The sequence below is a fragment of the Monodon monoceros genome, unplaced genomic scaffold (assembly GCF_005190385.1).
Source record: "Monodon monoceros isolate NGI ecotype Baffin Bay Population unplaced genomic scaffold, NGI_Narwhal_1 Super_Scaffold_20, whole genome shotgun sequence".
In the NCBI taxonomy this organism is placed as follows: Eukaryota; Metazoa; Chordata; class Mammalia; order Artiodactyla; family Monodontidae; genus Monodon; species Monodon monoceros.
In genome coordinates, this window is record NW_021703777.1 from 107,331,275 (window position 1) to 107,356,909 (window position 25,635).

Genomic DNA, 25,635 nt, shown 5'->3' on the forward strand with positions numbered 1-25,635 from the left:
GCCACGACAGTGATGGACTGAAGCATTTTGCCTAAAAAACTCTAGGTACTGGAATTTGTTTAGTTTGTTTTGGGGGCTAACCAGTATGTGGCAATATTGATTACTCTAAATCAATTTTATGTCATGTGCTTCTATCTCTAAAGCTAAATTTTATAAAACTAAATATTATTCATACTGTTAAAAAGCAAAAAGTAAAATTTGTCATGTTATAACATTCAAGTAATCTACAGTGTTTTCTAACATCTGCTAAGATGTTGAGTTATTTTGAGCATGATGTGTATCTTCAAGGTGTAGTAACAATTACTTCTATAGGAAAGGGATTTAACAGGCATTTTCTTGTAAATCTAGATATGGACAACTATTGAAAATTTTCTGACGTGTTTGATGTTCATTTCCCTTAGAACGTGTTACTTTGCTGAAACCAGATTCAAAGCCTAGGTTGATTGATCCCCTGCAAGATACACTTGAAGGTTAAGTAACTACAGATCTCATCTAATCCCGTGTAATCTGCTGTTACTAAATGGCCGTTTGTATTCTTGGCACACCAGTTTCTGAATGCTTAGGATTTGGTTTTTACCTTTTGTCCAAATAACGTCTAAAAGGAACCATGCGTCTCTTTGCAAGTCTGTGCATTGCGCTTGGCTTTTTGGAAAGAGTGAGCTGTTCGTGTCCTTCACAGTGCACCTGTGATTATCATGGCAGAAATGACGGCATGAGATCAAGGTATGCTTCTCTCCTTGCTACTAAGTGTTCTAATAATTCTGAGGAAAAGGACTCAAATCAGATGGCCTTGTTTTTGAAAGCAAATTGTTGATCAGAAATCAGAGAAGAGAAGATTTAATCTAGATAAGCGTTAACGTAATTGTGTTAATCCTGGTTGCCTGCTCCTTTATGTTTTCATTTTGAGCAGTTTAACTCTTTCAAAGCCCCTCAAATTATTTGAGACTCTCAGACACATTCCGTGTTAATAAAATATTCATTGCACTTGTATTCACAAAATGAACCTTGCAGGAGGTCAAACCACTGAAATGCGTGTGGCCAGTTCAACCTGATTATAGAAAGCACAAGAGGGCAGGGCCGATCAGAAGGTGTGTGACATGCCCAGATCATTTGCTTCCAGTGTTTTCCATTTCATTTTGAGGATTATTCATGGCAACTGGATAGACCTTAGGAAGCAGGAAGGCGATCACATGAGTGAAATTAGAGAGGTTCATAATCAGAATTTCTCCTTTTAAGGTATTGGAGTTTGAAAGAAATGGGTCAACACTTTGTGTTGCAGACACTGTGGGACCTTACAGAAGTTACTTAACCTCTGTGTTGCTTTAATATTTACTTGTGGAGTGAGAATAAGTATTTATTTACAATATGCACGAATCCTTTTAGATAGAAGTTAAATGCAAAACAGAATTCTTGTTGGCTAAACATAGTAAACCTTGATTTTTTTTGGAGAGGATATTAATAACAAAATCAGATTTTTTTGTGTGACTCGGTTGAAGTGAACAGTAAGCCTCTTAAAGTAATTTGTTAAAAGAATCGCTCAATTTATATCTTACAACTTTATACAAATAAATAATAACGCGTATTTTTGTGTAGTTTGTCTTGTTATTGTATAAAATTTACTAACTCTTGGTATCTCTTTGAGATAGTCACTAGGTGGTTAAAGATAGCGAGAAGAATGTAACAATTTAAAGACCTACTTGGCAAAAGTATGCTGCAGTTAATGACTCAGATCAGGCTACCTTTGAGAAAACAATCACAGAAATGTTTCCTTCTTCATGGTGGCCCCATTATTGATGGATTTTACAAAAATCATAGCATGTTATGCCTGACAAGAACTCCAGAAATAATCTAGTTTGACCACTGGCATTTTTAAATGAATAAACTAAATCATATAGAGACTAAATGGCTTGTCCGAGGTCACAGCATTGAGTTGCTGCAGTGACTGCCTGACAAAGACGCTAGGTCTTTTAGCTTCCAGTCCAGGCTTTCCTCCATTACAACACACTGGAACGCTGACTTAATGAGGAGAAGCTGGATCATTCTGGTATAAAGTAGCACTGAAATTTGTGATTCAAAATAGAGATGAAGAGTGAGAAGTGTACCTAGAGAATTCCAATGATGCTATAGGCTCTTCTCCTAAAGTTAAAGAGAGATGATGTGACCAGTACGTTGCTTATGCCTCTTCCCTCTCTTTACATTATAGCCTGGCTTTAAAAATTCACTGATTTAATGTGATGTGTTTTACTGAATGGCTGTTTTATTATTATTATTTACTATATGTGTAATGTATTATAATTTAGATGATGCTTTGCAAAACTTTTTATTGTTCATTTTCAGCAATCCAGTGGGACTGAATATATAATCGGAGATAAATAGGTCTTTTTTTTCAGGTTTAAATGAATCTAAATTTTCTGATTTTTCATACTTTATACCCACACATGGGACAGGCTTGTTTTTCTATGCCTGTTTTACACGTGCCACTAAACAAGACCACAATGTGACTTGCTCAAGGTCACTTAAATTAGTGAGTGGTAAAAAAAAATAAACTTGCAGTTCCTGGTTTATTCCTTAGGCTGAAAGCAATGCACGGGTCACATTGTTAAAATAGGGCTCCATTTTAATCATCTAGTATGAACACTTGCTGTTTCCTTTCCCTTCCTACCTTCCTTCCATTTTTTCTTCCTTTCTCTTGTGCTCCTCTTTAAAAGGATCAATTTATAACTTCAGTAGGGGATTCTTTTAAAATGGGCCATTTCCTGAAGAGGTTAAGAGTGTGCACTTTGGAGCTGGACAGTTGTGGGTCTGAAAGGTTGTTGTGTAACCACTAGCTCTGTGATCCTGGGAAGTTACCTAATGTTGATGGGCCTCATTTATTGTATCTGTAAAAATGAGATTGAAGATAATAATAGCAAATACCCATTAAGTGCTTATTATGTGCCAGGAAGGTGTAAAATTTTCCATCCATTTCAATTAATCATCATAACAGCGCCATGTGGGAAAATGAGAGATTGGTGAAGTGAGAGAATGAGAATGAGAGATTGGTGAAGTGGCTTTCCATGGCCACAAAGGAGGTGATAGAGCTTAGATTCAAACCAAGATCAGCCTGACTCTAGAGCTGGTGCCTTTACCTATTACCCAATATTCAACTCATTGGGCTGTTGTGATGGTTAAATACAGGGATAGATGTGATGTGTATTGTACAGGCCTGACACCTAAAGAGCTCAGGTTGAATCACATGAAATTGCTGATATTTGATTGTTTTTAACCTACAAAAATGACCATTTCATATAGTTCAACCTAGAAGAAGGTGATGATATTGGAAAATTATTAATGAACAGTTTAGCCAGGCTGAATAGATATTTTGTGCAAACCAGTAGGGAATGAAAAATTCAATGCTTGTTTCAAGTAAGTATTATTTTTTTCAAATGAGTCTCAGAACACGTTTTCTTCCATTGCTCTGTGACACTAGGTCTGTGCTATGTAGTGACCTGGATATGAACGAGGTACCTACAAACTTCCCCGTGGACACTGTGAAGCTTCGCATAGAGAAGACCGTTGTCCATAGGATCCCCGCTGAGGCCTTCTACTACCTGGTGGAGCTCCAGTACCTCTGGTTGACCTATAATTCTGTGGCCAGCCTTGACACCAGCAGCTTTTACAACCTAAAGCAGCTGCATGAGTTGCGCTTGGATGGAAATTCTCTGGCTGCTTTCCCTTGGACATCTCTGAGGGACATGCCTCGTCTGAGGACCCTGGATTTGCACAATAACAGAATAACCAGTGTGCCAAACGAGGCGGTCACGTATCTGAAGAACCTTGCCTACTTGGATTTATCAAGCAACAGATTAACCACACTGCCGCCAGATTTCCTGGAGAGCTGGTCCCACTTAGTTACAACATCATCCAGAAGCCTGGACCTTTCAGCAAGAAGAATTATTCTTGGTAAGCTCACAGCCTCTGGGCTTCTCAGATCCAGATAATTTGCTCTGTATACCTTCAGTTGTGCAGTATTTTCATGTCTATTGAATTTGTTGTTTTACTCTATACTTGCACTTTTGATGGAATAGTACTTTATCATTTGATCTAGGTCAGTTTACCCATCTGCCCTGTGTAAGGTGTAATGGCTCTGTTTGTGTCTGTGCACGAGTGCGCACGTATTTGTGTGTGCGTGTATGCATCCATGTGTGTGGAGTGAGGGCAGCAGTGTATGTTTGTGTGTGTTAGGGGAGGGAGGGGAATTGGCCTCATAAACTGAGAGACTAATGCTGCTCTTAGAGAACCTGGAGAAGAGTGACAAAATCTACCAACCTGCACTGATTCTCATGAGCACACCAGTGCTCCATACTCTGCCACAACCAACCTTTTGCTCTGGTCTCTTTTCAACCCTTCATCAGGCTCTTCAGGAGTGGGAGAAGGGCATCTGCATCTTTATGAGGCAGCAGTGGTTTAATTGGTTTAATTAGTTAGGAAGTGTATCTTCCAAATATTCTTAATTTAAAAAGAACTAGTCTAGACACCAGTTATTTTACTGGCCCTAAATGGGTATCCTAATGGGTCTGTTCTCTTAGTTTAGCTATGATTAGTTTTGTGTATTTTGATCCTAACTTCTTTTAGGTTCTATGGGTATTTGCCTTGAATTTTAACATGTAAGGTCCTTCTAGCAAACCCTTCTCTCTTTTTTGTGTGTCTTCCCACAGTGCTTTGCACGGTGCTCTGCACATGGTGAATGCCCAGTAAATGTGGTTGCCCGATTGAAATCAATGAACTGAGACCCTTCTCAGCGGTATCTGTGGGCAGTGAGGCCTTTTCCACTTTTGTATGAGACACAAGCCTGAGGCTTTGACCAAGCAGTTTGATTTGCTAAAGTTTTGTTCACCCAATAAGGCTGTGTTGTTATTTCACAAGTTATGTCCATCATGGCTGCAGAAGAGGTTATAGTTCTCAGAAGGATGAAAGAAGTTCTGAGTGTTTGGCCAGTGACATGACTTATAAGACTTTGGAATGAGAAGCAACTAGATGTTAAGAAATTGTCCCAGAAATTCCTACCAATATCACTTGCCAAATATTTGCTGAAATAAAGAATAAATAAAATACAAGATAAATTTGAGATGTTTTTGATAAAAAGAAAAGTACTACGTATTTTATAATAACCATAAGTGGAGTATAACCTTTAAAAATTTTGAATCACTATATTGTACACCTGTAACTTATATAATACTGTACCTTAACTATACTTCCATAAAAAATTTTCTAACTGAAAAAAAGAGAAAGCACTGTGACAACACTTAAATTGCTTTAGCATTACTTTTGTTGAAATGTATATGCATTTTAGTACTTATGAAACTAAAACTATGAATAATAAGAACCAGATAGAGAAAAGGTCAAAGAAATTTTTCTTACACAGCTATTTCATCTTTTTCCCACTATCTATCTAGTCCTTCAAACATTTTTGATTAGAAAATAAAAGAGGTATTGTAGGATGGGTTAGAGAAAAAAATTAGTTTAATTTAACAATAGTTGTGGAGTCCTTAAAATTTATACTCTAATAGGAACTATGCAAACCCATACTAAAGTATATATTTACTTTATTCTAGTCACTAATTTAATCCTTATGAGTAAGACTAATGGTTAGAAATTTTCTTAACTTAAACATTGAGATTTTATTTTTCTACATATTTTTAAAAGTTTCTTTGGATGCAATTCTTGGTTCTAATAAAATTACCCAATGGAGACATATAGAAAATAAAATCAAATTACTAAATTGCTATTAATAGCTCTCTAATGATTAGTTCCTAATATTAATATAAATAAATAATTTATAGAACATTAATATTTTTCACTTGTGAGTTAAATCTGAATGAGAACTTAGGGATTAAATGGGAAAGGGTTATGAAATTTCATTGTCCATGGAGATAAACAGCTTTATGTTTTAGATTCTTTTTAAAAAATTATATGTTTCAGGTGTACAGCATTATAATTCGACATCTGTATACTCTATGAAGTGATTACCACCACAAGTCTAGTTACCATCCATTACTGTACAATCGACCCCCTTCATCCATTTTGCCAACCCACCCCCCCTGTTCCCCTCACCCGTTGGTAACCACTAATATGATCTCAGTATCTATGAGTTTATTTTTCTTTTATTTTGTTTGTTTGTTTGTTTTTTAATTCCACATATGAAATGATACAGTATTTTTCTCTGTCTGGCTTATTTCACTTAGCATAATACCATCAAAGTCCATCCATGTTGTCAAAAATGGCAGAATTTCATTCTTTGTTATGGCTAAATAGTGTTCCATTGTATGTATATATACCACATCTTCTTTATCCATTCATCCATTGTTGGACATTGGGTTGTTTCCATATCTTGGCCATTGTAAATAATGCTGCAATGAACATAGAGTGCATATATCTTTTTGAATTAGTGTTTTTGCATTCTTTGGATAATACCCAGAAGTGGAATAGCTGGGTCATATGCTAGTTCTGTTCTTAATTTTTTGAGGAATCTTCATACTGTTTTCCATGTCGGCTGTACCAATTTACAGTCCCACCAACAGGGTATGAGGGTTCCCTTTTCTCCACATCCTCTCCAACATTTGTTACTTCTTGTCTTTTAGATAATAGCCGTTCTCATAGGTGTGAGGTGGTATCTCATTGTGGTTTTGGTTTGCATTTCCCTAATAATTAGTGATACTGAACATCTTTTCATGTGCCTGTTAGCTATCTCTGTGTCTTCTTTGGAAAAAATGTCTATTCAGATCCTCTGCTCATTTTTTAATCAGGTTGTTTATTTGTTTTTGTTGTTGAGTTGTATGACTTCTTTATGTATTTTGGAGATTAACCCCTTATCGGATATATGATTTGCAAGTATCTTCTCCCATTCAGTAGGTTGCCTTTTTGTTTTAATGATGGTTTCTTTTGCTGTGCAGAAGCTTTTTAGTTTAGTTCCGTTGGTTTATTTCTCTTTTTGTTTCCGTTGCCTTTGGAGTCAGATCTACAAAAACATCACTTAGACCAATGTCAGTGAGGTTACCACCTATGTTTTCTTCTAGGAATTTTATGGTTTCAAGTCTTACATTCAAGTCTTTAATCCATTTTGAGTTAATTTTTGTGTACAGTGTAAGATAGTAGTCTAGTTTCATTCTTTTGCATGCGGCTGTCCAGTCTTCCCAACTCCATTTATTGAAGACTGTCCTTTCTCCTTTGTATGTTCTTTACTCCTTTGTTGTAAATTAATTGTCCACATGTATGTGGGTTTATTTCTGGGCTCTCAATTCTGTTCCATTGATCTTCATGCCTGTTTTTGTGCTAGTACTATACTCTTTTGATTACTATAGCTTTGTAGTATTGTTTGAAATCAGGGATCATAATACCTCCAGCTTTGTTCTTTCTCAAGATTGTTCTGGCTATTTGGGATCCTCTGTGTTTCCATACAAATTTTAGAATTATTTGTTGTAGTTCTGTGAGCTATGCCATTGGAATTTTGATTAGATTGCATTGAATCTATAGATTGCTTTGGGTAGTATAGACATTTTAATAATACTAATTCTTCCAGTCCATGAGCACAGGATATCTTTCTATTTATTTGTATCATCCTCAATTTATTTCTTTAGTGTCTTACAGTTTTCAGTGTACAGGTCTTTCACCTTCTCAGTTAAGTTTATTTCTAGGTATTTTATTCTTTTTGATGCAATTGTAAATGGGATTGTTTTCTTAATTTTTCTTTCTGATAGTTTGTTATTAGTGTATAGAAATGCACAGATTTCTGTATATTGACTTAGTGTCATGTGACTTTATTGAATTATTTGTTCTTTTTTTGGTGGTTCTTTAGCGTTTTCTATATATAGTATCATGTCATCTGCAAATAGTGATAGTTTTGCTTATTCCTTTTTAGATTTGAATGCCTTTTATTTATTTATTTATTTCCTTTTTTTTCCCTAATTGCTGTGGCTAGGACTTCCAATATGGTGTTGAACAAAAGTGGTGAGAGTGAGCATCCTTGAATTGTTCCTAATCTTAGAGGAAAATATTTCAGCTTTTCATCGTTGGGTATGATGTTGACTGCCCGTTTGTCATATATGGATTTTATTATGTTGAGGTACCTTCCCTCTATACCCATTTTGTTGAGAGTTTTTATCATAAATGGATGTTGAATTTTGTCAAAAGTTTTTTCTGCATCTTTTGAGATGATCATGTGACTTTTATCCTTCATTTTGTTGGATACATTGTTATGTAATCATTGATTAATTTGTGGATGTTGAACCATCCTTGCATCCCTGGAATAAATCCCACTTGATTATGGTGTACGATCCTTTTAATGTATTGTTGGATTTGGTTTGCTAATATTTTGTTGAGGAAGGGTTCAGATTCTTTAAAAACTAATGTGAAAATACTTTTAGTGTAACATTAAATTTATGTAATTGTATATAAAGCATGATCACTATTTTAAAATTTGCAAAGAAAAAGTCTGAAAAGTTACAATAATTGGTTAACTATTCTCTTTGATATCTTTTTTCTTTTCTGTATTTTCAAAGTGTTGTGCAATGATCATGCATTACTTTTTTAATCATGATAATAAATAACAAAAGATATTTTGAAACATGTCCAGCCATGTGTGGCAGCTGACCTTAGCAAAGTCATGACTACTACGTAACAAAAGGGGAAAAGAAGTGCTACCCTCTCAAAAGAAGACTAGTTCATGTGTGTGAATGACACACAGAAAACTCAGTTTTCACATCTGGAAAATGGAGATGACAGGATTTATTCCGTCTTGCTAATAGGAATGTAATAAAATGTTGAGTTTATGTGATAGTTCTTTAGAATATAAAGTGGACAGTCTCTGAGGCTATGATTTTAGATCAACAACAATCCATAGCAGCTGTGACTGAGATGTGAGTGTCTTATAAAGAAAGATTTTTCTAGTTTGGCTTTTTTGTTATTTTTAACTATATTTGAGTCTTTCAATTTCATCATTAAAATATGGTAATAAGAACCAGCTCTAGATTTTCTAGAACTCCAGTGTTTAACTGTAGCAATTATATATTTCCAGGTACCCTGTAGAATTTACCTTTGTACTATTATAATGGGATACATTCTGTTTCCATTTCATTTTTATTGCCCTATGTTTATTGCTGTTAACAGATTCTATTTGTAATAATAAATAGTAATAGCTAATATTGATGGAATGCTTACTCATGGCCAAAAAGTTTATGGATATAACTTCTTCTAGTCTCACTCCATGGTAAATACCATTTCATCCCCATTTTATAGATGAAGAAATGAGGCACAAGTTAAAACACTTGCCCAAAGTCACTTATCACATAGTGATGGAGCTGGGGTTTGAATACAAGCCATGTGGCTCTAGAACCCATGCTCTTCCCCACTCCTTTGTAATGCAAGGTATGTAATAATACTAGAGTTATGTTCCTCATATATCTTATTTTACTGATCTCTTTAAATCATTATTTAATAAAAAATAATTTAGGGAGAGGCTTTTCAATTACTTCCTCTCTCTTCTGTGTGAATAAAAATATCAACCTAATAAAATTGTCCTTTAATGTATCTGTAAAAATGTAAACTAGTGTCCTGTAAATGAACATTTAAATTAACTATGAAACTAGAGTATTGATTTGCAATACAGGTAAATTTCCATGGCCTCTTTTTCAAGAATAAGGACATATTTACACAGGCAAACTGCAAGGCCTATCACTGTTTATCTTGGAGGAAAAAACCTGCAGTAGCAGAGAATATAAAATGTTTTTTTGGTCCTTTTTATTGGTACAAATTTGCTCCATTGTAAAAGAGCTCTTCTGTTCAGAAAGGGGTTTGCCAAAAGGGCAGTGGTGGCTCTGAGTATTCCCACAGAATTCTGTAAAATGGCATTGTTTTAGTTCGACGAATACTTCTCAGTCTCTGTTGGTGTGCCTGCTGTTTCCTAGGCATGGGGGAAACAAATTCACACAGTTAAGGCTTACTTCTTGCCAGACACTCTTCTGAGGACTGCCTGGCATTATCTCAGCCTTTAGGACAACCCCATGAAATGGGTCTGTAATTGTCATAACCTTCTTTTTCCAGCTGGTAAAGAGGCAGAGTCAGCTTCAACTTCACAGTCCATCTCCAGAGAACATCACTCTTTTATTTAAAAAAAATTTTTTAAACATTTAATTTAATTTTATTTTTTTGCCATGCCACGCAGCTTATGGGATCTCAGTTCCCTGTCCAGGGGTTGAACCCGGGCCACAGCAGTGAAAGCCTGGAATCCTAACCAGTAGGCCACCAGGGAATTCCTTAAATTTCTTTTAAATTGAGGAATTGAAGTATCATTTGCATACAGTGGATTTTAAGTGTACAATTTGGTAAATGATGATAAACATATACCTGTACAAAATGTACACCCTCATCAAGATACAGCAGCGGTCCCCAATCTTTCTGGCAGCAGGGACCAGTTTCATGGAAGACAATTTTCCCATGAATGTAGGGTGGGGGTGGGGGATGGTTCAGGAGGTAATGAGAGCGATGGAGAGCGATGGGGAGCAGCAGATGAAGCTTTGCTCGCTTGCCCACTGCTCGCCTCCTGCTGTGCAGCCCAGTTCCTAACAGGCCGCGGACTGGTATCAGTCCGTGGCCTGGAGGCTGGGGACTCTTTTTTTTTTTAAAGAAGATGTTGGGGGTAGGAGTTTATTAATTAATTAATTTATTTTTGCTGTGTTGGGTCTTCGTTTCTGTGCGAGGGCTTTCTCTAGTTGTGGCAAGAGGGGGCCACTCTTCATCACGGTGCCCGGGCCTCTCACTCTCGCAGCCTCTCTTGCTGCGGAGCACAGGCTCCAGACGCGCAGGCTCAGTAGTTGTGGCTTACGGGCCTAGTTGCTCTGTGGCATGTGGGATCCTCCCAGACCAGGGCTCGAGCCCGTGTCTCCTGCATTAGCAGGCAGATTCTCAACCACTGCGCCAGCAGGGAAGCCCGGGGACTCTTGATATACAGAATATTTTCATCACCCCGGAAAGTTCCTCTGTGCCCCTTCTCAGTCAATTTCCCCCCACCCCAGGAAACTACTATTTTTACTTCTATTACAGTAGGTTAATTTTGCCTGCCCTAGAATTTCATGTAAATGGAATCATTTAAGATGCACTCTTGTGCCTGGCTTCTTTCACTCAGCATTATGTTTTTGAGATTCGTCCATGTTGTTGCATGTATCGGTAGTCGCTTATTGCTGAGTCATATTCAGTTGTATGATTGTACCAATTGTTCATCTTTTCTCCTGTTGTTGAGCACATGAGCTGTTTCCAGTTTTTAGCTATTAGGAATTAAGCTGCTATTAACATTTTTGTGCATAGCTTTTTGTAGCATATGTTCTCATTTCTCTTGGATAAATTCCTAGGATTGAAGTTGTTAGGTCATAGGATGGCTATATATGTAACATTTTAAGAAACTGCCAGGGACTTCCCTGGTGGCGCAGTTGTTAAGAATCCGCCTGCCAATGCAGGGGACATGGGTTTCATTCCTGGTCTGGGAAGATCTCACATGCTGCGGAGCAGCTATGCCTGTGTGCCACAACTACTGAGCCTGTGCTCTAGGGCCCGTGAGCCACAAGTACTGAGCCTGTGTGCCACAGCTACTGAAGCCTGTGCGCCTAGAGCCCATGCTCCGCAACAAGAGAAGCCACTGCAATGAGAAGCCCGTGCACCAAAACGAAGAGTAGCCCCAGCTCGCCGCAACTAGAGAAAGCCCACGCTCAGCAACGAAGACCCAACGAAGCCAAAAATAAATAAATAAATAAAATAAACAACAGACATTTATTAAAAAAAAAAAAAGAAACTACCAGTATTCCAAAGAGGTTATACTGTTTTACACTCCCACTAACACAGTCTGCTTGCCCCATATCCTTACCAACGCTTGATGTCAGTCTTTCTCATTCAGTCATTCTTGGGAGTAGATACGTCAGGGAGTGGAATCACATTATCATTTTAATTTGCATTTCCCTGATAAGTAATGGTATTGACAGTTTATATTTGCTTATTGTCCATTGGTATATTTCTTTATAATTTTTTAATGTTGTTTGTCTTTTTATTATTGAATATGAGTCTTTTATCAGTTGTATGCATTATGAATATTTTCTCAAGTCTGGGACTTGTCTATTCATTTTCTTCATGGTGTCTTTGGTAAGAAAGTTTAAATTTCTTTTTTTTTTTTAATAGATCTTTTTTGGAGTATAATTGCTTCACAATACTGTATTCGTTTCTGTTGTACATCAAAGTGAATCAGCCATATGCATACATACGTCCTCGTATCCCCTCCCTCCTGAGCCTGCCTCCCATCCTCCCTATCCCACCCTTCTAGGTCATCGCAAAACACCGAGCTGATCTCCCTGTGCTATGTTGCTGCTTCCCACTAGCTATCTATTTTACATTTGGTAGTGTATATATGTCGATGCTACTCTCACTTCGCCCCAGCTTCCCCCTCCCACCCTGTGTCCTCAAGTCCATTCTCTATGTCTACATCTTTATTCCTGCCCTGCAAGTAGGTTCATCAGTGCCATTTTTTTTTAGATTCCATATATATGTGTTAGTATACAGTATTTTTTTTTCCTCTTTCTGACTTACTTCACTCTGTATGACAGACTCTAGGTCCATTCACCTCACTACAAGTAACTCAATTTCGTTTCTTTTTATGGCTGAGTAATATTCCATTGTATATATGTGCCACATCTTCATTATCCATTCATCGGTCGATGGACACTTAGGTTGCTTCCATGTCCTGGCTATTGTAAATAGAGCAGCAATGAACATTGTGGTACATGACTTTTTTTTGAATTATGGTTTTCTCAGGGTATATGCCCAGTAGTGGGATTGCTGGATTGAATGGTAGTTCTATTTTTAGTTTTTTAAGGACCCTCCATACTGTTCTCCATAGTGGCTGTATCAATTTACATTCCCACCAACAGTTCAAGAGGGTTCCCTTTTCTCCATACCCTCTCCAGCATTTATTGTTTGTAGATTTTCTGCCCATTTTTTAACTGGATTGTTTGTTTTTTTGATATTGAGCTCCATGAGCTGTTTGTATATTTTGGAGATTAATCCTTTGTCTCTTGTTTCATTTGCAAATATTTTCTCCCATTCTGAGGTTTGTCTTTTTTGTCTTGTTTATGGTTTCCTTTGCTGTTAAGTCCCATTTGTTTATTTTTGTTTTTATTTCCGTTACTCTAGGAGGTGGGTCAAAAAAGATCTTGCTGTGGTTTACGTCAAAGAGTGTTTTTCCTATGTTTTTCTCTAAGAGTTTGATAGTGTCTTGTCTTACATTTAAGTCTTTAATCTATTTGGAGTTTATTTTTGTGTATGGTGTTAGGGAGTGTTCTAATTTCATTCTTTTACATGTGGCTGTCCAGTTTTCTCAGCATCACTTATTAAAGAGACTGTCTTTACTCCATTGTATGTTCTTGCCTCCTTTGTCATAAATTAGGTGCCCATTTGTGTGTGGGTTTATCTCTGGGCTTTCTATCCTGTACCATTGATCTATATTTCTGTTTTTGTGCCAGTATCATACTGTCTTGATTACTGTAGCTTTGTGGTATTGTTTGAAGTCAGGGAGCCTTATTCCTCCAACTCCGTTTTTCTTTCTCAAGATTGCTTTGGCTATTCGGGGTCTTTTGTGTTTCCATATGAATTGTAAAAATTTTTTGCTCTAATTCTGTGAAGAATGCCATTGGTAGTTTGATAGGAATTGCATTGAATCTGTAGATTGCTTTGGGTAGTATAGTCATTTTCACATTATTGATTCTTCCAATCCAAGAACATGGTATAATCTCTCCATCTGTTTCTGTTATCTTTGATTTCTTTCATCAGTTTTTTATAGTTTTCTGAGTACAAGTCTTTCACCTCCTTAGGCAGGTTTATTCCTAGGTATCTTATTCTTTTCGTTGCAATGGTAAATGTGAGTGTTTCCTTAATTTCTCTTTCTGATTTTTCATTGTTGATGTATAGGAATGCCAGAGATTTCTGTGCATTAATTTTGTATCCTGCAACCTTACCAAATTCACTGATTAGTTCTAGTAGTTTTCTGGTGGCATCTTTAGGATTTTCTATGTATAGCATCATGTCGTCTGCAAACAGTGATAGTTTTACTTCTTTTCCAATTTGTATTCCTTTTATTTCTTTTTCTTCTCTGATTGCCTTGACTAGGACTTCAAAAACTAGGTGGAATAAGAGTGGCAAAAGTGGACATCCTTGTCTTATTCCTGATCTTAGTGGAAATGCTTTCAGTTTTTCACCATTGAGAATGATGTTTGCTGTGGGTTTGTCGTATATGGTCTTTATTCTGTTGCGGTAGGTTCCCTCTATGCCCATTTTCTGGAGAGTTTTTATCATAAATTGGTGTTAAATTTGGCAAAAGCCTTTTCTGCATATATTGAGATGATCATATGGCTTTTATTCCTTAATTTGTTAATGTGCTGTATCACATTGATTGATTTGCATATATTGAAGAATTCTTGCAACCCTGGGGTAAATCCCTCTTGATCATGCTGTATGATCCTTGTAATGTGCTGTTGGATTCCGTTTGCTAGTATTTTGTTCAGGATTTTTGCATCTATGTTCATCAGTGATATTGGTCTATAATTTTCTTTTTTTTGTGATATCTTTTTCTGGTTTTGGTATCAGGGTGATGGTGGCTTCATAGATTGAATTTGGGAGTGTTTCTCCCTCTGCAATTTTTTGGAAGAGTTTGAGAAGGATCAGTGTTAGCTCTTCTCTAAATGTTTGATAGAATTCACCTGTGAAGCCATCTGGTCCTGGACTTCTTTTTGTTGGAAGATTTTTAATTATGGTTTCAATTTCATTACTTGTGATAAGTCTGTTTATATTTTCTAATTTTTCCTGGCTCAGTCTTGGAAAATTGTACCTTTCCAAGAATTTGTCCATTTCTTTGTGGTTGTCCATTTTATTGGCATAGAGTTGTTTGTAGTAGTCTCTTACAATTCTTTGTATTTCTGCAGTGTCAGTTGTGATTTCTCCTTTTTCGTTTCTAATTGTATTGATTTGTGTCCTCTCCCTTCTTTTCTTGTTGAGTTTGGCTTAGGGTTTATCAATTTTGTCTATCTTCTCAAAGAACCAGCTTTTAGTTTTATTGATCTTTGCTATTGTTTTCTTTGTTTCTATTTCATTTATTTCTGCTCTGATCTTTATGATTTCTGTCCTTCTAACTTTGGGCTTTCTTTGTTCTTCTTTCTCTAGTTGTTTTAAGTGTAGGGTTAGATTGTTTATTTGAGATTTTTCTTGTTTCTTTTTTTTTTTTCAACTAATTTATTTAATTTATTTATATGTGGCTGCATTGGGTCTTCGTTGCTGTGCACAGGCTTTCTCTAGTTGTGGCGAGTGGCGGCTACTCTATCTTGTGGTGCATGGGCTTCTCATTGCGGTAGCTTCTCTTGCTGTGGAGCATGGGCTCTAGGTGCACGGGCTTCAGTAGTTGTGGCACACGGGGTTCAGTAGTTGTGGTTCATGGACTCTAGAGAGCAGGCTCAGTAGTTGTGGCACACAGGCTTAGTTGCTTTGCGGCATGTGGGATCTTCCTGGACCAGGGGTCGAACCTGTGTCCCCTGCATTGGCAGGCAGATTCTTAACCACTGCACCACCAGGGAAGCCCTTTTCTTGTTTCTTGAGGTGAGATTGAATTGTTATAAACTTCCCTCTTTCAAATGCTTTTGCTGCGTTTTGGGTTGTCGTGTTTTCATTGTCATTTGTTTCTATGGATTTTTAAATTTCCTCTTTTATTTCTTCAGTGATCTCTTGGCTATTTATAGTACACTGTTATCCTCCATGTATTTGTGTTTTTTACAGTTTTTTTTCTCCTGTAATTGATTTCCAATCTCATAGCCATGTGGTCAGAAAAGGTGCTTGGTTTGATTTCAATTTTCTTAAATTTTCCAAGGCTTGATTTGTGACCCGAGATGTGATCTATTCTGGAGAATGTTCCGTGTGCACTTGAGAAGAAAGTGTATTGTGCCACTTTTGGGTGGAATGTTCTATAAATATCAAGTAAGTTTATCTGGTCTATTGTGTCATTTAAAGCTTGTGTTTCCTTATTTATTTTCTGTTTGGATTATCTGTTCATTGGTGTAAGTGGGGTGTTAAAGTCCCCTACTATTATTGTGTTACTGTTGATTCTCCTTTCATGGTTGTAAACATTTGCCTTATGTATTGAGGTGCTCCTATGTTGGGTGCATAAACATTTATAATTGTTATAGCTTCTTCTTGGATTGATCCTTTGATCATTATGTAGTATCCCTCCTTATCTCTTGTAACAGTCTTTATTTTAAAGTCTATTTTATCTGATACGAGTATTGCTACTCCAGCTTTCTTTTGATTTCCATTTGCATGGAATATCTTTTTCCATCCCCTCACTTTCAGTCTGTATGTGTCCCTAGGTCTGAAGTGGGTCTCTTGTAGACAGCATATATATGGGTCTTGTTTTTGTATCCATTCAGCCTGTCTGTGTCTTTTGGGTGGGGCATTTAATCCATTTACATTCAAGGTTTTTATTGATATATATGTTCCTATTACCATTTTCTTAATTGTTTTGGGTTTGTTTTTGTGGGTCTTTCTCTTCTGTTGTGTTTCCCACCTAGAGAAGTTTCTTTAGCATTTGTTGTAGAGCTGGTTCGGTGGTGCTGAATTCTCTTAGCTCTTGCTTGTCTGAAAAGCTTTTGATTTCTCCATCGAATCTGAATGAGATCCTTGTTGGATAGAGTAATCTTGGTTGTAGGTTTTTCTTTTTCATCACTTTAAGTATATTCTGCCACTCCCTTCTGTCCTGCAGAGTTTCTGCTGAAAAATCAGCTGATAACCTTATGCGGATTCCTTTGTGTGTTATTTTTTGTTTTTCTCTTGCTGCTTTTAATATTTTTTCTTTGAATTTAATTTTTGTTAGTTTGATCAATATGTGTCTTGGTGTGTTTTTCCTAGGGTTTATTCTGTATGGGACTCTCTATGCTTCCTGGACTTGGGTGACTGTTTCCTTTCCCATGTTAGGGAAGTTTTCCACTATAATCTCTTCTAATATTTTCTCAGACCCTTTCTTTTTCTCTTCTTCTGGGACCCCTATAATTCGAATGTTGGTACATATAGTGTTGTCCCAGAGGTCTCTGAGATTGTCTTTAATTCTTTTCATTCTTTTTTCTTTATTCTGCTCCTGGGCAGTTATTTCCACCATTTTGTCTTCCAGCTCACTTATTCATTCTTCTGCCTCAGCTATTCTGTTATTGATTCCACCTAGTGTATTTTTCATTTCAGTTATTGTGTTGTTCATCTCTGTTTGTTTATTCTTTAGTTCTTCTAGAACTTTGTTAAACATTTCTTGTATTTTCTCAATCCATGCCTCCATTCTGTTTCTGAGATTCTGGATCATCTTTACTATCATTACTCTGAATTCTTTTTCAGGTAGATTGTCTATTTCCTCTTCATTTATTTGGTGTTGTAGGTTTTTACCTTGCTCCTTCACCTGTGTCATATTTTTTTGCCATCTCATTTTTTTTTTGTTTTATGAGTGGGATTGTGTTCCTGTCTTACTAGTTGTTTGGCCTGAGGCTTCCAACACTGGAGTTTGTAGGCTATTGGGTAGAGCTGGGTCTTGGTGCTGAGATGAAGACCTCACTTCAGTGAATATTCCCTCAGATCTGAGGTTCTCTGTTGGTCCAGTGGTTCAGACTCCTCCCACCACAGGAGATTTGGCCCAACCCCCAGCGGTGCACTTAAGGGTTCCTCCCGTCTCCTTGGACATCAGGGTCCCCCACCAGCGGCTGGCAGGTGCCCTAGTTGTGGGGAGATGCTAACTCAGTGTCTTCCCACACCGCCATCTTGACTGCCCTTCAGAAAGTTTAAAATTTTGATGACATCCGATTTATCAGTTTTTCCTTTTATAGTTAGTGATTTCTGTGTCCCATCTAAGAAATATTTACTTACCTACAGGTCACAGAGATATTCTTTCTTTATAGTTTTAACTTTTATATTCAGTTTTTAGCTTTATATTCTTAGCTTTTATACTTATGACTGTAAGCTCAAAATAGTTTTCGAGTATAGTGTGAGGTAGAAGTTGAGGTTTATTTGTTCCCAAGCAGGTGTCCAGTAGTTCTAGCACCATTTGTTGAAAAGACTTTACTTTCCCTTTTGAATTGTTAAGTATAACTGCCTCCACAAAACTGACTGAGGCATGGATTTTGCCTTCAAGAGCTTATAGTCTGCAGAATAACTTTTGTACTAGAATTTATCGCTGACTTTTCATAAAGAATAGCACATCCAACTACTGTGATGCAGGAAAAACATTACCCTTTTAGAAAAGGGACAAGGCAAAGTTCTTTTGCTCCATCCAAGAATAGTTATATAAAATAAATTACTTAATGCAAATTGCTGATTGTGGTTGGTGCTTTGCCTTGAAGGAATGCAGTACAAGTAATAGTTTAACTTCAGAGAGTTCTTGTACTTTGTCCCCAGAAGAAAAAACACTTGAATGTGTTCAGCCCTCATATTACTATTATCATTCAGGCTTTAAAAGTTGTACCCTTGACCTTAGATATTTCATAGCTTGAATAAATATTTTATTTTTGAGGGATTTAAAAATATTTACTCCTGGTTTACATAACTTTTAGATATAACCAATTGGATTTGTTTTTTAAAGAATTTTGTTTCACCATTAACACATTTTTATAATAGTTTCAAAGCATAAATGAAAATGTTAACTTTATAGCTCTTGATCTTTCCCTTTATAGACATTTATGCTCCAGACATCACTACTTTAACACTTGTTATTTGTAGATGACAGCACTTACAGCTGCCACCCATGCTCTAGATGTTTTTAGGTGACAAAGAGATGAGTTATGGTGGAAGAAGTATTAGACTAGGAGGCTCAAACACATGGGACTTAGGACTCTCAGCTACTTACAAAGTCAAGGCAGTACTTTCTTTGTGCCTTAATGTCTGGTATGAAATTGGAAGAATCATACTAGCTTCCCAAGGTCAGTATAAAACATATACACAGTTGTTGAGAATAAGAGCTTTAAGATCAGGATATCAAGGTTCATATCCTGACTGCATCCAGTTGTGTGACCTTGGGCAGATTCCTTTACTTCCCTGAGCATTTTCTCATCTTTAAAATGAGGATGATACTAATATTATCCACCTCATGCTATTGTGAGGACTGAGATAGACAAACGCTTTAGCATGGTCTCTCTCTTTTCCATGGTCTCTCACGTTTCTCTTGTGAACAGAGGTAGACACTGCGACTGCCTTTTGTTCTGAACTGTCTTTTCAAGAGATACCACTTTGGAAAGCAGAGATATGTCTCCCTCCAGAGCAAAGGGTAGATATGCTTACTACCCAATGTAATAAAGATAATGTCTCCTTCCAGATCTGTGATTAATAAATTATTCTTCATCTTTGACTAGGAGTCTTGTATCTTCTACCAATATCCATAAAACAGTGGCAAACTGGGATGAGTTGGTCACCCTAAAGTAGGGTAAAGTGTCGACCCTTTACAATTCTTGATAAGTGCAGTATTTGCCACATAGGAAGCAACCAATAACTGTCATCTTGTGTTGTTATTATTTTATTTTATTTTTTTAAATTTTATTGAAGTATAGTTGATTTACAATGTTGTGTCTAATTTCTGCTGTACAGCAAAGTGATTCAGTTATACGTATATATATTCTTTTTCATATGGTTTATCACAAGATATTAAATATAGTTCCCTGTGCTATACAATAGGACCTTCTTATTTATCCATCCTATATGTAATTGTTTACATCTGCTAATCCCAAACTCCCAGTTGTGCCCCCGCACCTCCCCTACCCCTTGGCAACCACAAGTCTGTTCTCTATATCTGTAAGTCTGTTTTTGTTATTATTTTATAAAGAAAAAATCTGACATACCAACTCAAAGTGTTTTGAAAGTATGAAGCGTTCTACACATGTTATTTATTTTTGTTTTAAGCAATTAAAAATTTTTTTTTAATTAATTTATTTTTTGGCTATGTTGGGTCTTCATTGCTGCGTGCGGGCTTTCTCTAGTTGGGGTGAGCGGGGGCTACTCTTTGTTGTGGTGCGTGGGCTTCTTATTGCGGTGGCTTCTCTTTTTGCAGAGCATGGGCCCTAGAGTACGCGGGCTTCAGTAGTTGTGGCACATGGGCTCAGTAGTTGTGGCACACGGGCTTAGTTGCTCTGCGGCATGTGGGATCTTCCCAGACCAGGGCTCAAACCCATATCCCCTACATTGGCAGGCAGAGTCTTAACCACTGCACCACCAGGAAAGTCCCTACACATATTAATTATTATATGACAGAGTGAATTTGATGTTTGTTGGCAGGTTGAGTAGAATTTAAGTCAGTATTAGAGAACTGCTCATAGATTCACAGAACTAAGTGTAAGAGGAGGAAGGTCAAGGTAATTCACCCATGAAAGAAAAGAAGTTTCTAATATGGAAGATAATAAAAACAGCAAACTTTACCAGTACTGGCAGAGAAATATGAACCACTCACAAAGTGCTGTTATAATAAAAATAGGCATAAACAGAAATCTAGAATTTATGAATGGACAGTTAAATCTTCCACCAGGGTTAGATTTTTTTAAACTTGCTGTTCTGTCTTTTCTCCTTACAAATCAATGTATAATTCACTGCACAACGACAAATCTTTCTGAGATGAGTCTTTTCCAACCTTGGGCTTTTTATGTAAGGCTGGTATGGGGAATCACCCTTAAGATCCTTAGGGAGATTTTTGTCTGACTGAATGCTCTGAAGCAGCACCATCTTAGATTCTTCTGAGATCTTAGCAACTAATTGTATAGAACCACCCACATGCATTTGACTTTTATTCTGAAGCCCTTTCTTAATCTGAGAATTTTGGAGAGGCTGGGTGTAAGAAACAGTTTTATAATTGAACTTAGCAAGTTTTAGTTCCTTTACATTTAACAGTTCTTCTTTGAGCTGTTGTCTCTCCTTTACATTTTACTATGAGCAGCAAGAAGACACCAAGCAGCAGTTTCAACACTGTGTAGAAATATCCTTAGTCAGAACATTCATTTCATTGAGTACGTTTTCTACTTCCCATGTTAACCACAGGTGATACTGTTGCTAAACCTTCTGCTACTCCATAACAATGGTGCCTTTTCCTCTAGTTTCCAATAACATTTTTCTCACTTTTCTTTAAGCTTTAACTGATAGCCTCTTTGAAGGACACAACACTTCGGCTAACAGTTCTGAAAGCTGAGGCAGATCCTGAAGGCATTTGCAACTGGAGGCTGTCAGCTAACTGTATTCCCTGCTGCTGATCCTCTCTTGAAAGGGGATTTGAGCAGTGCACCTCCGTGGCCACCACATGTAACACTCATGCCAAGCCATGTTCTACCAGTTTTTCCAATCTTGTCTCCTAACATTGCCTGCATCTCACTCTATACTTTTGCTACAACAACTTGTACTACCTCAGTATGCCTTAAAATCACACAAAATCATGACATATTGCAGGCTGAGTTAGTTGCCTCACAGCACCCTATAATAATACTTATAATAATATAAATACTTTTGGGCTTCCCTGGTGGTGCAGTGGTTGAGAGTCCACCTGCCGATGCAGGGAACACGGGTTCGTGCCCCGGTCCGGGAGGATCCCACATGCCGTGGAGCGGCTGGGCCCGTGAGCCATGGCCGCTGAGCCTGCGCGTCCGGAACCTGTGCTCCGCAACAGGAGAGGCCACAACAGTGAGAGGCCCGAGTACCCCCCCCAAAAAAAAAAAAAAAAATATATATATATATATATATATATATATACACACTTTCATGGCACCCTAGAAATTTATCACTGTATTTATGTCATTCTTTGGTACTTGGATTCAAATCTCGACTCTGACATTGCTTAGCTAAATGACTTCGGTCAAGTTACTTGGTTTCTCTGTGTCTCAGCTTCTTCATCTTTACAATGGGGAAATAATATTCTTTTCATAGAATTGTTGGGATTAAATCAGTTAATACAGGTTAAGTGCTTAGAACAGAGCCTAGTACAGAGTAAATGTTCCATAACTGTTAGCTATAATCATTAATGATCTGAACTGACAAGATGTATTGATTTAGGTGGCTGGAGTGCAGAGCAAAACTGACAGAGAGGTGACTCTGATCCTTCAAAGCACTTATGTTTTTAGGGCCACAGTGTAGAAATGCCATCCCACGAGGCTGTGATGTAAACAGAAGTCATCAGGAAAACCTTTATCAACCTTTTCCTCCCTTCTGGTCTAGGCCTGCAGGACAACCCATGGTTCTGTGACTGTCACATTTCCAAAATAATGGCATTGTCAAAAGTTGCTGACCCTGTGGTAGTACTTCTTGATCCACTGATGGTTTGTAGTGAACCGGAACGCCTCACAGGGATTTCGTTTCAGCGGGCTGAGCTGGAGCAGTGTCTGAAGCCATCAGTGATGACCTCGGCCACCCAGATCATGTCTGCTCTGGGCAGTAATGTTCTGCTGCGGTGTGATACCACTGGCTACCCTACCCCGCAGCTCACCTGGACCAGACCAGACAGCTCGCCAGCTAATTATACAGGTATCTTCTTAATTCAGGCCTTTGAAACAAGGAGTTTACAAATGACTGAACTTAATCTTATGTTTTTGTATGATTTGAGATTGGCTGGTTATTTCTAATAAAATATGCTAAGATTGTTGAATGGAAGAAATTTGAAAAGTATACTTTATTGATTAATATTTTCCTCAGTTTGTCTGATTAACTATGTAGATGAAATTAGACAATCTGATTTCTTTCTTAGATGGAAAACAACATGACGCAGTGGATGGATGGTTGCAGATAAAGCCTTTGTCTTTATCTTTCCTCCATCATCTTGGATACTGCTCACTTTAAAATGTATAACAATTACAATTTCCTTAAGGGAATTTCAAACAAGTTTCTTATTTTTGAATGATTATTCAAATAATAAATTACATAGGAACTTTATTATGAGGCAAAAAGTGTAATTTTTAAAAATATCGATTACACAGGTTTTTAGATCCTACTATGACCAAATCAGTGCTTTGGCCTTAGTTTCAATAGTGATATTCTGATGAGTAAAGGGATATATTTTTTAAATTCTTCCAAATTAAATTTAAATTGAGGCTGAAATAATGAAACCTGATAGAATTAAAAACAAAAGTCAAGGCCTAAGCCCACAATTTAAGGCAGTGAGTTAAATTTGAAGCTATTGAAATACCACTCTGTGCATATTATTATTCTTCAGAAAGCTTCAGAAATCAAGACAGAAAGGAAATATGTTCAGATTTTAGTGTTTAGGAAATTAAAATTCCAAATTTGCAAACACTATGTATTATTCCATAAATAAAAACCTCATTGTTCACTTGTTTATCTAAATTAAATATACTGTGAAAGCTAAGAATAGAAATTATGACTCCTCCATGCCAGAAAATGGTCCACTATGCCTTCTGACTATGTGGATAGTTAACACTTTATTACAATGAAAAAGTATTTTGAGAAATATTTAAGTAAGGTCTTGTGATAAACATTTTACAGAATCACAGTGGGTTAAAATTGGAAGGGATATTTGAAATCACTTTGTCTTATCCCCTTATTTTAAAAATGTGTAAACAGAGGCCTAAAGACACTAATTGGCTTGTCTAGAATCACATACTACTTAGTAAACAAAAGTTTACTAAGGCCAAAGTTTCTTAATTCTCAGCCCCATGTCTTTTTAAAATACTATTTCCCATAGAAACTTCATGGCACCCAGAATGTCCTACACTTCCATATAAACCATTTACAGAACCATTATCTGCAATCAGAGACTTACAGCGTGCCATTTCCCTCTTGGTTTATGTGAGAGGTACGCGTGTAGAACCAGAAATTGTTGCCTTTTGAGTTGGCATGTTGTGTGAATCTTTTCTTTCTTTTATCTCACAGATTATGCATTTTTCTTTCTTCCAGTAATTCAGGAATCTCCAGAGGAGGGAGTCAGATGGTCCATAATAAGCTTGACAGGCGTTTCTTACATGGATGCTGGGGATTACAAATGTAAGGCCAAAAATTTGGCTGGGATGTCAGAAGCTGTGGTTACTGTGACAGTGGTTGGTGTTGTCATGATCACCGTATCATCAGAAACTTCTGAAAGAAGAACTGGGGATCACCCTGAGCAAGAGGTCCAGCTGGGATCTAGAACATCTGCAACTCTACCTGGTTCATCATCGTCTCCCTGGCCTTATTCCTCCTCTTCTTCCTTCCCAGCTTCTTCCACTTTTCTTCCTACTTCTACTGCATCGCCTCCCTCCACTGCTTCCTTCTCCTTATCTCCTTTCTTCTCCTCCATTGTTTCTTCAGCCACAACTCCAAGCACTAGAATATCTACAAGCACTACCATGGCCAGCCGTCAGTCACTCCACCCAGATGGGAAAAGAAATGTCAAGGTGGAGATGGGTAGCGGTAAGCTTCCCCCAGCTAGTGCAAGTAAAAGAGAAGAGTTGGCATTGTTGGATCAAGCCCTGCCGATGGAAACGAATGCCACAATAGAAAATCTCCAGGTAGTCAGCGAAACCGAAGAAAGCGTGATCTTGATGTGGAACACCATTAACACCACGCAGAATTTGGAAGTGACTGTGTTGTATTCCAAGTATGGTGAGAAGGACCTGCTACTGCTTAATGCAGACTCCAGCAAGAACCAAGTCACCATAAGTGGCTTGTTGCCTGGTTGGCAATATATAGCATGTGTCTGTCCAAAAGGAATGCCTCCCCAGAAAGACCAATGTATCACCTTTTCTACTGACAGAGTTGAAGAAGAAGGTGATTCTCAAGGGTCTTTCCTTATGGTGGTGAGTGGTGCTGCCTGTGTTGTTGTCTTGCCATTGATTTTTTTCCTGTTGTACAAAGTTTGCAAACTTCAGTGTGAGTCAGACTCCCTCTGGGAAGATGATTTGGCGAAAGAGACTTATATCCAATTTGAAACGCTGTCCCCCAGGTCTCAAAGTGTAGGGGAACTTTGGACGCGAAGGCCCAGAGACGATTCAGAAAAATTGCTGCTTTGCTCTAAGTCAAGTGTGGAATCTCATGACTTTTAAAAGTGAGGGTTCTAGAGCAGAGTATTATTGCTAAGGTTTTACAGCTCAGGCAAATGTGAGCTCCACAAAATTTCTTTCACAAAATTAAGGATCTAAGGGTATATAGTTGACCCTCTGTTTGGAAGACTTTTGGACACTTTCATATCCTTCATGAAAATCACAAATGGAGTGTTTTAAGTGTGCTTTAAGAAAATCATGAGACTTCTGAACTGAAAAGACAAATAAGTTTGATTTTTGTTGTGGAGAAAATGTCCACAGAAATAATTTTCAAGGTAGTGCTAAGTAAGTTAACAATATATTTTAGGATAATGTTTTAGTTCTTAAAAATAAATTTATGTGAAAATAGTCATAAAAAGTAAACTCTGAATTTTAAAAAGATAGTTTTTTAGGCAGTAAAGAAAGTTTAGTATAATGAGCTAAGCCTTGATGTTCACTCTTGTTCATAGTGCTTTACGGCATTTGCTGTGCACATTTGCTGCCATTGCCTTGTAGGTGAGAGCGGAATAGTACAGAATGTTGCATTCACTAAGGTTAAATGCAACCCCAAGGACAG

At 37.4% G+C, this 25,635-nt stretch overlaps 1 protein-coding gene across 1 annotated transcript; it reads left to right on the top strand.

Annotated features, from left to right (window-relative positions):
- The first annotated feature begins 426 nt into the window (after positions 1-426).
- On the top strand, positions 427-25,348 carry LRIT3 (leucine rich repeat, Ig-like and transmembrane domains 3). Its single transcript, XM_029235717.1, has 4 exons — positions 427-723; positions 3,470-3,942; positions 22,267-22,572; positions 23,959-25,348. Exons 1-4 carry the CDS (start codon positions 608-610, stop codon positions 25,080-25,082), a joined length of 2,019 nt encoding a protein of 672 aa, XP_029091550.1. The 5' UTR covers positions 427-607; the 3' UTR covers positions 25,083-25,348.
- Positions 25,349-25,635: the final 287 nt, after the last annotated feature.

Excerpts from the sequence above, each read along its gene's own strand:
- LRIT3 (XM_029235717.1), top strand. The coding sequence starts at position 608 with ATGCGTCTCTTTGCAAGTCTGTGCATTGCGCTTGGCTTTTTGGAAAGA. Across the intron at positions 3,943-22,266 it reads AGCAAGAAGAATTATTCTTG|GCCTGCAGGACAACCCATGG; the intron begins GTAAGCTCACAG and ends CTTCTGGTCTAG. Across the intron at positions 22,573-23,958 it reads CTCGCCAGCTAATTATACAG|TAATTCAGGAATCTCCAGAG; the intron begins GTATCTTCTTAA and ends TCTTTCTTCCAG.